This window comes from Blastomyces gilchristii (assembly GCF_000003855.2).
Source record: "Blastomyces gilchristii SLH14081 genomic scaffold supercont1.6, whole genome shotgun sequence".
Classification (NCBI taxonomy): Eukaryota; Fungi; Ascomycota; class Eurotiomycetes; order Onygenales; family Ajellomycetaceae; genus Blastomyces; species Blastomyces gilchristii.
Window position 1 is genome coordinate 1,375,886 of NW_003101677.1, and position 13,557 is coordinate 1,389,442.

The 13,557-nt window shown below is 29.8% G+C and overlaps 2 protein-coding genes across 2 annotated transcripts; one reads left to right on the plus strand and one right to left on the minus strand.

The window, feature by feature from the left end:
* Positions 1 to 9,255: 9,255 nt before the first annotated feature.
* On the minus strand, positions 9,256 to 9,462 carry BDBG_16905 (uncharacterized protein; the record flags this gene model as incomplete). Its single annotated transcript, XM_031724761.1, has 1 exon — positions 9,256 to 9,462. The coding sequence occupies one exon, from the start codon at positions 9,460 to 9,462 to the stop codon at positions 9,256 to 9,258; it is 207 nt and encodes a 68-aa protein (XP_031578001.1).
* A 372-nt stretch (positions 9,463 to 9,834) lies between these two features.
* On the plus strand, positions 9,835 to 10,026 carry BDBG_03893 (uncharacterized protein; the record flags this gene model as incomplete). The annotated part of the gene is made up of 1 exon (XM_031721449.1): positions 9,835 to 10,026. One exon carries the CDS (start codon positions 9,835 to 9,837, stop codon positions 10,024 to 10,026), a length of 192 nt encoding a protein of 63 aa, XP_031578002.1.
* Between the last annotated feature and the right edge of the window lie 3,531 nt (positions 10,027 to 13,557).

The window sequence follows — 13,557 nt, forward strand, 5'->3', positions numbered from 1 at the left end:
AGAGATTCTCAGAGTGTTAACTCTCAGTGTTATAGAAAGTAGTTATACAGACTTCTTTTCTCTCTTTTCTCTCTTCTCTTACAGAGAATTGAAAGACTCTTCAGTCAATCTCTTTATAACACTCAGTTCAAGTATTCTGTGAAGCTTTTCTGTCTTCTCTAGTCTCTCTGTATCTATCACTCTGATCTTCTTAATATAGTCTGACCTGTGAGAGAGTTTATTCACTGAGTTCTTAGTTCTCTTGATATATTCTATCTTGAATCAGAACTCACTCAGTCTCTGAGCTCAGTGAATCTGTCACTGTGAGAGTTTCTTAATTGAAGTAAACTATTATAAGCTGTTATAATCAGTTCTAATAGTAATTACTGTTATAAGACTCTCAAAGTAGTGATATCAGTGATGAAAGAATTTCACTATTATAAAAAGCTTCTGATTATAAATGTCATAGTTGATCTCTACAGGTTGCATCTTCTGTGAGAAAAAGATCACTGAAACTCAGTTCTCATTTAACTGTAGTTATAAGACTATTTCTGAAATTGTAAAGAAGAAGATATCTGTCTTCAATCTGATTAAGAGTAAGAGATTAAAGTGAAATAGTATCACTGTATCTATAAATATCTATTTCAATCTTATAAAGACTCTATAAGCTTCTGAAGTAAGAAAGTTCTTACAGTTCTCTCTTCTCAACAATCTTTTCATTCTTCATTTATGAAATAACTTCTTCTTATTTTCACTCTTTAGCATGTCTGTAAGAGTCAAGAAGATTCTCATGAATACAAAGATAAATTATCTATAGAAATTCACAAAGCTCAGAAAGATCTGAATCTCATGAATACTAGTTAACTTCAGTTATGATAGAATAGTCTCAATCTGCAAAGATTTCATCTGAATATCATCTACAGTAATTACATATTCTAGGAAATTAATTCAGTAAACACTGAAGTTGCACTTTGTAAGCTTAATATACAGTTCTGTCTTATCTAAGATCTTCAATACACTTTACACATGCTCAGTGTGTTCTTTCTTCTTCACAGAGTACATTATCACATTATTCAGATATATTACTATGAAGACATTCAGATATATATAAAGTGTTTTATTGATAAAAGACTGAAATGCTGCAGGGGTATTAGTCAGATTAAAAGATATCACTAAATATTCAAATAATCTCAGTGCAGTTCTAAAGACAGTCTTTCATTTATTCTCAGACTGTATTTACAGCTATGTATATACATTGATTATATTCAGTTGTGTGAATATAACAGCTTCTGTAAGACAGTTGATCACATTCTTAATCAGAGATAGAGAGTAGCAGCTCTTTATTATCTTAAAGTTCAGATTACAGTAGTCTATATACAATCTGAGATCTTCATTCTTCTTCTTTACAAATATCACAGAGACTCTCATGAAGGCCTGTGAAGATTAAATAAAGTTATTCTTCAGATTCTTCTTCACATAGATCTGTAAGACCTCTGTCTCATAATAAGAGAGCTTATAGATTAGTCTTCAGAAGAGTTTCTACTCTTCTATCAAACCTATTATCAGATTCTTCTCACAGTGAGAAGAAAGCTCAGCTGTCTTTACTGAGCTGAATATCTCTGTAAGATCTCAGTATTTTTCTAGTATCTGAAGCTCAGTTTTCATGACTATGAGATTCTCAGACATTTGTAAAGTTATTATATAGATAAGCTTATCTTCTCTAATTAACTCTGCAGCATTAACTGATTCTATCTCTGTAAGTGAGTCTATCAACACTGATTGAAAGTATAAACCTGACTCACAGACAGCTATGTGTGAATTATATCTTTAAAGTCATACAAGTTTCAAGTACATGTTATCTGTGATATCTGCAATAATCACAGTTTCTGCAAATCTTCTTCAGATTTCAGAGAGATCTTGTAATTCAAAGATAACTCTTATAAGTCTCTCAGTTCTCAGGTCTGAGTTCTCATACTCTGCTTATTATAAGAGCAGATTCTCAGTTTTCATCTTTCAGCTCATTCACTCTGTGAGCTTTAGAGACATCACAGTGATCTGAGATTCTGAGTTCACTAATACTTTTCATACTTGCAGAGCAGTAGTATCACAGTACAGTCTCTTCTCATAAGTAAGCATTTTCATCAGAGAAGTAACAGATTCAGATATCAGCTTCAAGACTCTTAAAAAGGCTGTTACTAACTCTGTTCATGACTTCTTAAATTTCTATTTTAATTTGTTCAGACAGTTTATATAAAGATGTTCTGATTTAGAATAGATGAAGTAGAGTCTCTTTTTCTTAATCTCTCTGTTATATACTCTGTTCACAGAAGCTTGTAAAGCTCTCTCTCTCTGCTTAGTAGTCAGATATAAATCTCTCTATGTCTTATCATCTTTTTCTGACAAATCTGTTCTCTGTTATTCTGACTCTCACAGAGCTGATCAGTGATTCACTCTTCATGAGTCTGTGACTCTCACAGTGATTCACAAGCAGTGAATGAGAGTCATCAGTTTCTTCAGAGTTAAGAACTTAGAGTCTTACTTAATGAGCTTATTCTGTATATCTTTATTCAGTCTCTTTATAAACATCATTATCTAGGTCTTATTTCAGACCTCTGTTTTCACAGATCTTAATTTATATTATAATTTCATAAAGCACTGTGAGTAGTCTTTATCAGATTTCTCACCTCTTTTCTTAATATTAGTGATTATAGCTCAGATGTTCTCTGTTCAGCTCACAGAGTTTTTCAACTTGTTCTTCAGATAGGTCTTAAGAACAGACTAGTAGAATCTCTTATGATTATTCTCTAGATAATTCAGTCAGTTCTTGACTTCAGTGTAATAGAGGTCTGTCATTGTATAGATGACAGCTTCTTCATCTTTCATATCACACAGTCAGGCTTGCAAGTCAATTTTAAATATAAACTCATAAAAGCTTTTATAGATTGTGATTTAATAAATAATCTTAAGTGATCATAACTTAAGAAAGTTTCTTTTTGATTCATGAGTATCTCTGAAGATCATGTCTAAAGACTCAGTTTGAGAGTGTTTACAGACAGTAAGCATTTCTTATAGAAAAATAGCTTGATCTTATAAGAGATGCTCAAGAATATTCTTCACTGAGATTGATTCATTTGTGAGTTCAGAGAGTTTCTCTGTCACAGATATAGAGAATGATATTCTGTAAGTGATTGATAAGTTCTCTGAGACCTCTTTCATAAGAGTTATTCATGATTCAGATGACTGCTCCTGAGTGTCTGCAGTAGAATTTACAGGGATTGAAGTATATAAGTTTCTAGTTCTTTCAGTCATAACAGGCAGTTGCTGACTGACTGAGCTTGAAATGTAAGAATAAGTGCTCACAGACAATTATTCAGGTGTTTGCAGCTTGATATGATATATACTGTTAACTACTAGAAGTATTCACAGTAGAAAGATAAAATATAGAGATTAAATGTATGATAGTATTCAAGCTGAGTTATGAATAGTATTCATGAACTCCAGTCTATATAGTTGTGTGAAGCCAAGGGCCGCTAGCCCTATGATTACACAAGAGATAGGAATAGAGGTAAAGAATCGCAAGGAGCGGGATTTCTTACAAACAGTGTGCTGATGATAGTGAATCACTTTATCAAGATAACACACTTTATATTCACTCATAAGAACTTAAAGTCAAAGAATTTAACTCATATCTTTATTTACAATGTGATTCAGTTACATAAGTTATCTATGAACATTGTTTCAGATAGAGAATTAATCTTTATAGAGAAGTTCTGATCTGATCTGATAACTATACTGAAGATCTTATAAGATCTAAGTATGACTTTTTATTAACAGACAGATGATCAGATAGAATATTTAATAAGTATATTAAAACAATATCTATAATACTTTGTCAATTATAATCAGAATAACTGAGTGCATTGATTATTACTTACAGAGTTTATATATAATAACTTAAAACATATTAATATAGATAAAATTCTCTTTGAGATACTCACTGAGACTCATCTGCAGATAATCTTGATAAATCTATAAGAGTATACTATAGAGTGTGATAATGCCTGTGAACAGGCTGAGAGAATTCAGAATATCTGAGAGAAAGTCTGTGAATTCTTGAGAAAGACTCAAGAGTATCAGAAGAGATACTATAACTTTAAGTATATTATAAAGAGTTTTAAGAAAGATGATAGAGTCTGACTGAGTCTGAAAAACATCATTATATAGAGATCTAGTAAGAAGCTGAATCTCTTGCAGATAGAGTCTTATAAGATTGTGAAGAAAGTTAGCTTATAGTTCTACAGATTTAAACTATTATCTGAGTTATAGATATATAATATTTTTCATGTCTCTTTACTCTGTGAATATAAGAAATTTTTAGAAGAGAATTCTGTGACTCATCACTCTGTTTATAAAGTACTAGAGAGTGAAAGAGAATATCAGATTAAAGAGATTATTGACTCAGAGAAGTGAGATTATAAGCTCTGATTCAAGATTCAGTGATAAGAATATTCTGATAAGATAAATAAGTTCACTTAAGAATCATCTGAATAGATAAGACATCTGCAGAAGCTGAGACATGACTTTCATACTGTAAATTCTGATAAGTCAGAATGATATAATCTTCACTAAGAATCTGATTGTAATAAAGATATTAACACTGTCATTTATAAATTCTAGTCTATAAGATAATAAGTTTCTACTGAGATAAACAGTCTGTGATGTATACAAAGAGAAGAAGAAATTATGCTCTCATTAAAGTTAAAAAATAAAGAAAATAAAAACAGAGATGTGAACATAATTTAGAGACTGACAAAGAAAAAACAAAGAAAATTCATACTTACATTCTTAATATCTGTGATACTCAATTTCTCTGTAACTATCACTTCCTCTCTTCAAAGAAGCAGAGAGTATCATACTTATAGTACAGATAATTATTGCATTTAATATAAAAACTGTCAGAAATGTACAGACTTCAGAGAAGCTGAACACTAGAGTATATACAGTTATAGCAGAGTCTTGAGAGCTGACTGTCTGCATATGTGATCAGATATCTCTTTCAAAGCTGTATTCACTTTCTCAGTTATGCTGAAGTATTCAGTCTGAAAATAATTAAAATGTGAAGAGAAGACTCATTTATTCAGATTAACTTCTGTTGTAAATTCATGATATTCACATTGCCTTAATTATCTGAATTTTGTGAGTACTCAGAGACTCATCTCTCATTGATAATAAGATTGTGAAAATGTGCTGCAGTGTGAGAATCATTAATAGAGAATCTAGACATATTTGCATATATCTGATCAGAGATTATATAAGTAGAGAAAGAATGATCATAGGCCTGTGAGACTATAGAAGACACTGACAATATCAGAAGCTTTATAAGAACTATCAGCTACAATCTGTAAGAAATTACTTATAGAGAGACTTACAGTAAAGAGTAGAACTATACTACTTAAAGTCAGAGACTGATCTGAGAGAGATATGAAATTGACTGCTTATCTGAAGATCAGATGCAGTGACAGAGCTGAGAGAGATAAAGATACTGTTATAAGTAGTAGCACTTCTACTTCATCAGCTGATAAAAAGTAATCAGAGAAGTTGTAGAGATGCTCATAAGAAGCTCAGCAGCAGTCAGATATTATTTATAGAGATATTGAAATTGAAAAATTTTTTATTCTTGAGAAGTTCTTAAATTAATATATAAATATTGTCAGAAACACTCTCTCTCTATTATCTGAATAAAAACACTTCACAGATGAATAAGAATACTCATAGTTTATAAGAATGAGAGCTGTTACAGAAAAAGAAAAAAGAAGATAAGATTTTATAAATAGATCTGAGATATTTATACTACTTTAGAGAGATTTACTTACACTGTGAGTAATTCTGTAAAATAGTCAGATTACTCTAGTAAATAAAGAGTAATTATGAATTACAGATCTGAATCTTTCTATATAATTATAAAGAGTGATTGCAGATTACAGATATCTTGATTCTATAATTCTATGAAGTGAATAAAAGAATGATAAATTTCTCACAACTCTACAGTGTCAAAGAACAATGATTTATAAGAATGAGTAAAAGATTAACTTATGAATACTTCTCTTTGATGAGAGTGATCTCATAGAGAGTGATTCATCTGTGAGATAAATCTATGTAATGATTATATGAGAATCTTATAAAAATAATTAAGAGTTAACTGAAACTCTTCTGTATAAAAGATATGAGATGAATCTGTGTGATAATCAGAGAAGAATCTATAGATTATAAAAAATCTTATAGAATAAGAAACTGAGTGACAGACTCTTTTTTCTTTATAATAACAAGGAATTTTTCCTCACTGAGGTTTTTTTTTATAGATGTGAAGAGTTTTTAGTAAGTATCACTGCAGTGCTGAGCTGATTCTATGAAGTCACTCAGTGAAAGGCTTCACAAACAAAGTCTTAGAGAGGGAGAGATATATAAGAAATTCTGCTTCTCACAGATTCTTTATCTCTATTTCTATCTCTTATATAATTAATAAAGTTAGCAGCTCTTGACTACACACAACTATATAGACTGAAGTTCACAAATACTATTTATAACTCAGCTTGAATGCTATTATAGATTTAATCTCTACATTTTATCTTTCTATCATGAATACTTCTAGTAGTTAACAGTACATATCACGCCAAGCTGCAAACACCTGAATAATCGCCTGCGAGCACTTATTCTTACATACATGAAGTTTAATCTCTAAATCTGATATTCTGAGAGATGAACTGATTACTCTGAGCTGTTAAGTATTTCTTAAGAAAGATAGATATATAGACTTAAATACTGACTCTGATAATATTCTTAGAAAATCACATTAAGTAATTTATAATAACTGACTTAAGAAGAGTTCTAGAGAAGAGATCTTTACTTCTGTTATCACTGATACTGTTAATTATATTCTTCTTATAATAACAGTACTACACAGTTAAACACTTTATTAAGTGAATATAGTAATAACATATCTGTATAAGCAGCTTACTAAGAAGATCTATATAAAACAACTCACTGATTTTAAGACAGATTCACTGAAAACACTTGTCTGCATAGTTGAGAATAGTTTATACAGTCTGAACTCTGTGATAAAAATCTGATATAATTACTTAATAGCTCTGTTGAGTAATCTTGAATTTACAGTTAGTATCTATAATTCAGCACTCTAATATTATATATTTAGATATTATCTCTATATAACAATCTATGTTAATAATCTTAACATCATATTCAAAGTTTCTGAGAATGCTGATTAACTAGTGAGTATACTCAGTAAGAAATTGACAGTCAAGAATCTATATTAACTGACTAAGTATTTGAATATAAAAGTCAATTATTCTGATAAAGAAATTGATTTAATATATTATCAATATATTAAATATCTTATTAAAGATTTCTATCTTAATAATACAGTTATTATTAAAATACTGATAAAGAATAAATTCTGTATTAATAATTTCTCAATATCTGAGAAAGAGACTGATTTCACAATTCAGTGATATCAATATAATATGAGCTGCTTACAGTATCTTGTAGTTAAAACACATTCTGATATCACTTACACTGTCTTACTACTTACTTAACAGAATATTGATTCAATATCTTAATGTTGAAAGACTCTGTTATACATTATATATTATTTAAAAGAGATAATGAATTTAAGTATTTTCTATAGATACAGTCTGTATAAGAAGTCTGTTCTTATTAATTCTTCTATTCTTACTGATTCTTCTATTCTCTCTGATTTTCCTGATAATTTTTACTTACTCTTTAACTACTCAGATTCTGATTAAACAGATCTCTTAAATAATAATAGAAAATTAACATTCAGCTATATCTTTAAGCTTACAGATAGTCTGATTTCATAGTATTCAGCAAAGCAATCTTGCATATCTCTAAGTTTTAATGAGACTGAATATATAACTCTTAGTAAGATAATCTGCAAAGTAATATGAATCTGAAATCTTATAATTAAGCTTGACTTCATTACTACATCTCTGATATGAATTCTCACTGATAATAAGAGTGTTATAGATATTACAAAGATAACAGTCATTACAGTCTGAAGTAAGTATATTAATATATATTTTCATTTTTCATGTTGACAGTTAAATCAGAAAGTCATTGATCTAGAATATATTCTCACTACTCAGATAGTAGTGAATAAACTCATTAAATCTCTAAACACTGTGATATTTACATGATTCATGATTTTACTAGATCTTACAGATGTAAAAGTTGAAAATGTTTAATTTTACATTTGTGTTTGATTTTAACAGACTATCTTGATGATTTGAGTGTTTTTGTATGTGATTCTTGTTATCTTGAGAGGGAGTGTTGGCCGTTACAGCCATTGCGGTTAGCGATCCCACTAGATCACGTGACCCACCACTATACCATATGGGAAGAACGTAGAGTTATTACACGACCGGATTATGATTATTGCATCATTTCAATCAGTGACACGGTCGCCGAGTCATAAATTATAGTATAATGATGAATGAATGATGGAATCACTGTAAATAAGTAATAAACTGAAAAAATCAATTATTATATTGACAATGTCACTGAATTCAATCTATATAATCACTAATTCTAAAAATCATCTTATTCACTGATATTATTCTCTATTGAAAATCACAGACACTTCTATCTAAATTCTTCTGAATTAACTGAATCAAGTTTCTTTCATAGTCTTCATTTCTAGTCATATTACTCTCATTGATCATATCACTGAACTTGTGAATTAAGGTTTGCAGATTAGTCATGATCTGAAAGACACTATCATCAGTCATCTGATGTTTGAGAGTTGAGATTTCAGAGTGATCAGATATCAGATGTTTGAAAGTCTATACAATTATTAATCTCTGAATAAATCTGAGAATCATTTCATCAACTCTAGCTTACTGTTTCAGTGATTGTTTCATAAGTTCAGAGACTCAGAACACTTATCAAGGTCAGAAGATTAGAGAAGAAGAGAGAAGAAGAATTAACAGCAGTGATAAAGAGACTGATAAGAGTTGTAGAGAAAGAAAGAGAATTATCACTATTAACAGATTTCTTATCACTGCTGCTCTTATTAACTGTGTTACTAAGAAGTTTAACAATTATTTTAAATCAGTTTATTATTTTATATATTTCAATGAAAATGCACTGTACTTTCTCTCTGACACTGTTGATTAAGTTTATAAGATTCTTCATCACTACTTTTTAATTCTTATAATAATTGTTAATTAATCTCAAGATCTCTCACTGAATAGCAAGCTTTGTATTTTCAATATTCAATTTTTTCTTTTCAATGATAATTTTCTTCTTCTTCACAGTAATTTTCTTCTTTTCAATCTTCAATTTAGTTCTTTCAATATTCAACTTGATCTTCTCAATTTTAAGTTTGACTTTTTCAGCAGAACTGATAGATGTATTTAAGGCTTTCAATGTGATAGTTATACTCTTCATTTTTTGATTTTCTGCTTTCTGTCAGCATGTCTTTGCTTTCTTGATTTACTTGAATAAATTCTTCACTGTCTTCAGTATGACTGACTTGACTGATTTCTTCATGACTATCAGAGCAGCAAGATAAAACTCATGAATTCAGATCAGGTTTTCAATTTCATCATTGAATTCATCAGAGTATATCATACAATCTTTCTTTTCATAGTTGCAGTTTGAATATAGCTTTATGCTTCCTTCAACTTTGTTACAAACAGATTCAATATGACAGGGAAAAATATATGAGACACAGTGCTCACACATCATTGACTTGCTAGATTTGATGAGAGTATTCAGCCTGCTTACTGCCTCTTTCTCTTGTGCTTTTGCTGCTGCTGCATGTGTATACTTGAGAGTGTCTCCGGCCATTTTGATGTTGTTGCTGCTGCTGTTATTGCTGCTGTTATTGCTGCTGCTGCTGCTGCTGCTGTTGCTGCTGCTGTTGTTAATATTACTGTTATTGATATTACTGTTGTTACTGTTACTGTTGTTGCTGTTGCTATTATTACTATTGCTGCTGCTGTTGAATGAAACAATAGATCACTGATGTTCTTGATATACTATGCACATTAGATATCTTGACATTAGAACTTTTGATATTCAAAGCTTCCTATTACAACTGGCAGAATACTAACCTTGCTGAAGATGAGAAGGGCTGAGTGAACTGAAAAAATCAATATTCGCGTTGTGATATGATTGCAAGAAGGAGAAAGAAAGAAAGAAAGAAAAAGAAGATAACAAGTTATTCTTCTTATATGTGTTATTGATTCACCTTTGCAGATTATCATGCAATGAATATAAATGCTTTCATATTTCATCTCTGAGTGCAATCAGCACATCTGACAAATTTCATTCATATCTTAATACTTTCTGCGCAGGCTATCACTGAATGAATTACAGCTATTTTGAATATAAAATCATTTCTATTAACTAGGAACAAGTGTTCAATACACTGTTAGAAATATATCTACAGAATTCAAGATTTTCTGATGCAGTGAAATTAGTGAATTCTTCACAGTCATAACTATACAAATTGCAAGATAGAGAATATGACAACTTTCTTCAGTGAATATCAAGGCAGGTATATTCTAATTATGTATATTAAAGTATATATTAACTAATTTATATATAAAACTCATAGAAAACTAAATATATTGAAATATAAATAGATTGTGTTGAAAATCTCTATATCACTGATCTGTCTTTTGCTGAAAGTATCTCTAAAAATTTGATCTTTTTTCACACCTTCTCTCACACATCTTTCACCAGATGTCTCTTTTTTGCTGTTGAGATATTCTGAATCATCTCAGCAAAGTCATCTCTGACAATTTACTGATATTCAGAAATATCACTTATCAGATTTCAGAATGTCAGAATATTTTATCATTGCAGCATAGCTGTGACAGAATTTTCATTTATATCAGCATCATTAAATATTTTGACCTGAGTTGCAAGATTAACATATATCTCTATTTTTCAGAATCAGTTTCTAGTTTTTCAATCTGAAGTTTTCAATTCAATATCTTTAACTAATGAATATTCAACTTACATTTCATATATTATTGTTCTTGCTCAGAGAATTGATCAAAGTTGATGATTTCTCATACTCAGTAAAAAACCAGAAAGAACTTTTCAGCAGTAAATGAATCACAGAAGTATTCAAAGATAATTGATTCTTCATAGCAGTTATACAATCTGATTATCACTGAACTTTCTCTGCTCTTTGTCTTCTTCTATTGAATATGATTCTATATTAATAAATGATTAGCTAAGTTGGTCAAAAAAATTTTAATATCTCACTGAAAAGTTTCAAATTCTTCTAAGATATCTCACTGAAAAGTTGATATATTTGCTAAAATCTAATACTACTTGTCTTCATTTCTTTGAGAGTTCAGAACTTTCATGTTTTAATCACATTCAGTATCATCATTCTGCTGAATGAAAAGATATATGATGTTTTATCCTTTATTTTTATCACACTTGCAACTGTTCAATCCAAATTATCTTTATTAAAAGAAAGAAAATACATTCATTTTGTCTTCAGATGCAGACACTGCTCTGTCAGCTGAATTTCCTTCTCATACATTTCTGCATCTGAATGCCGGGTTTGATGACATCTTTTTGACAGACTGCTTAATATCAGTGATGAGTTTGACTTCTTCTCATCTGACTGATATTCATCATTGCTGCTATTATGTTCATTCTATGTTCAGATATGTCAATATCAGATTTCTTTTGAAATCGGCAATTTGTCTCATTAAATCTACTAGATGAGAGAGTTCAGAGAGATCTAGTAGAGCAGAATTCATAACAATATTCATTTTCAGAATCTTGATAGAACTCTGATAAATTTGTGATATGAATAGAAATATAGTGATTTGATTCTTAATATTAAATTAATGTAGATTGTCACTAATTGCAGCTCTTATTAATATATTCCTTTTCAGTAATTCAATCTCATCTCTTTATTTTATCAAGACTGCTCATTCACTTCATTCATATCTTTTCAACTACACAACTTTTTTCTACAAATCATATCAGAAAGCAAAATGTCATGTCTGTTTAATTGAAATCTGAAACACTATCTACTATCTGTCTCTAGACAAGAATCTGAAGATGATCAATGTTCCTCTTTTTCAGAAACTGCAAATGAAGATTTTACTGATAGTGATTCAGATATTGATGCTCTCAGTGAAGAAGTATTACTATTTTCAGTAAGTTTATCACTTTTGATGTCTCTATCATTATAAAAACTAACATTCTCTAAAGACAGAGTTATATAATGAGGATGCTGCTGATAATATTGAGTATATTAAGTGACTTTTAAAAGCAGCTGCTGAGGAGAATATTTCTGAAAATGATGATCAAGAGAATTCTGATGAGTCAGTTGCTGATGATATTGAAATATCAGCTACTGATGCAATTACTGTTGCTATTACTGATTAATTTATTGATTATGATTCAGCAATTGATATATCTTATAAACACAGTAACTTTAAAATGAATTCATTTATTCTGACAATGAGACTCTGAACTGAAGAGTCAGATATTTTCTGAAAAAACTACAAATCACTACTGCAAATTCTGCATTTATTAAAGAATACATCACTGATAAGTCTGCTCTCTGAAGATCTATCAACTCTGAAAAAGCAATGCAGAGCATAATTTCTGATTTTATCAGTTAAGAAAATCTCAATTTCAATAGTATTATCAATACAAATATCAACTCTGAGTTCTGCTCAGAAAAATCTCACTGAATTCTTCATGAGATCACTATACTTTTAAAATCCAATTTTCTTGATATCTGCTCTTCTCAAATCCTCAACTTTTCAGTGACAAATGCATATAGAAATGATAGAAATTGTTAACAATCTCACAGAGTTATAACAATCTCACAGTTGAGAAAGCTCTGTTAAATATTATTTCAGTGAATTTATCTGATATTTATCAACAAATAAACCTATTTTTTCTTCTGATTTTATCTGATATCAGTGTGAGAATCTTGAATACTACTGCAAATCAGAGTTGAACAATATATCTTATATTGAAAGAGTGCATTTTATTGAATGTGATTATCAATATTCAGGTATGAGATCTCATATAATAGTTCTGAAAGTTCAAGAAGCTGTTTACTATACTTCACAGACTGCACAAAGATTATCATTCTTGAATTCATTATTTAATCTCTTCAAAATAATTGCAATAGAGAATGAGATGAAATATATCTCAATTACTCAAGTTCTTAATCAACTTAATATTCATATAAATATAACATTTGAATCAGGTTCTGATCTGCTGATATATAAGAGTCAAGATCAGTATTTTCTTCACTGAGTCATGAGAACTAAAACTGAGATAATTGAAATATGATCATATTATAAATCTTCACTGATTCAGACTGAGTTGAACATTGCAGCACATGAATAAGATCTTTTGAAAAGCATATTTTACTCTGATATACAAGTTATTTTCCTATCATATCAATCATTTATTGATGAATTTGATTTATATCAGAACATGTACTGAAGCTTGATGAGTTTTTATTTAATTTCTGCACTGAGC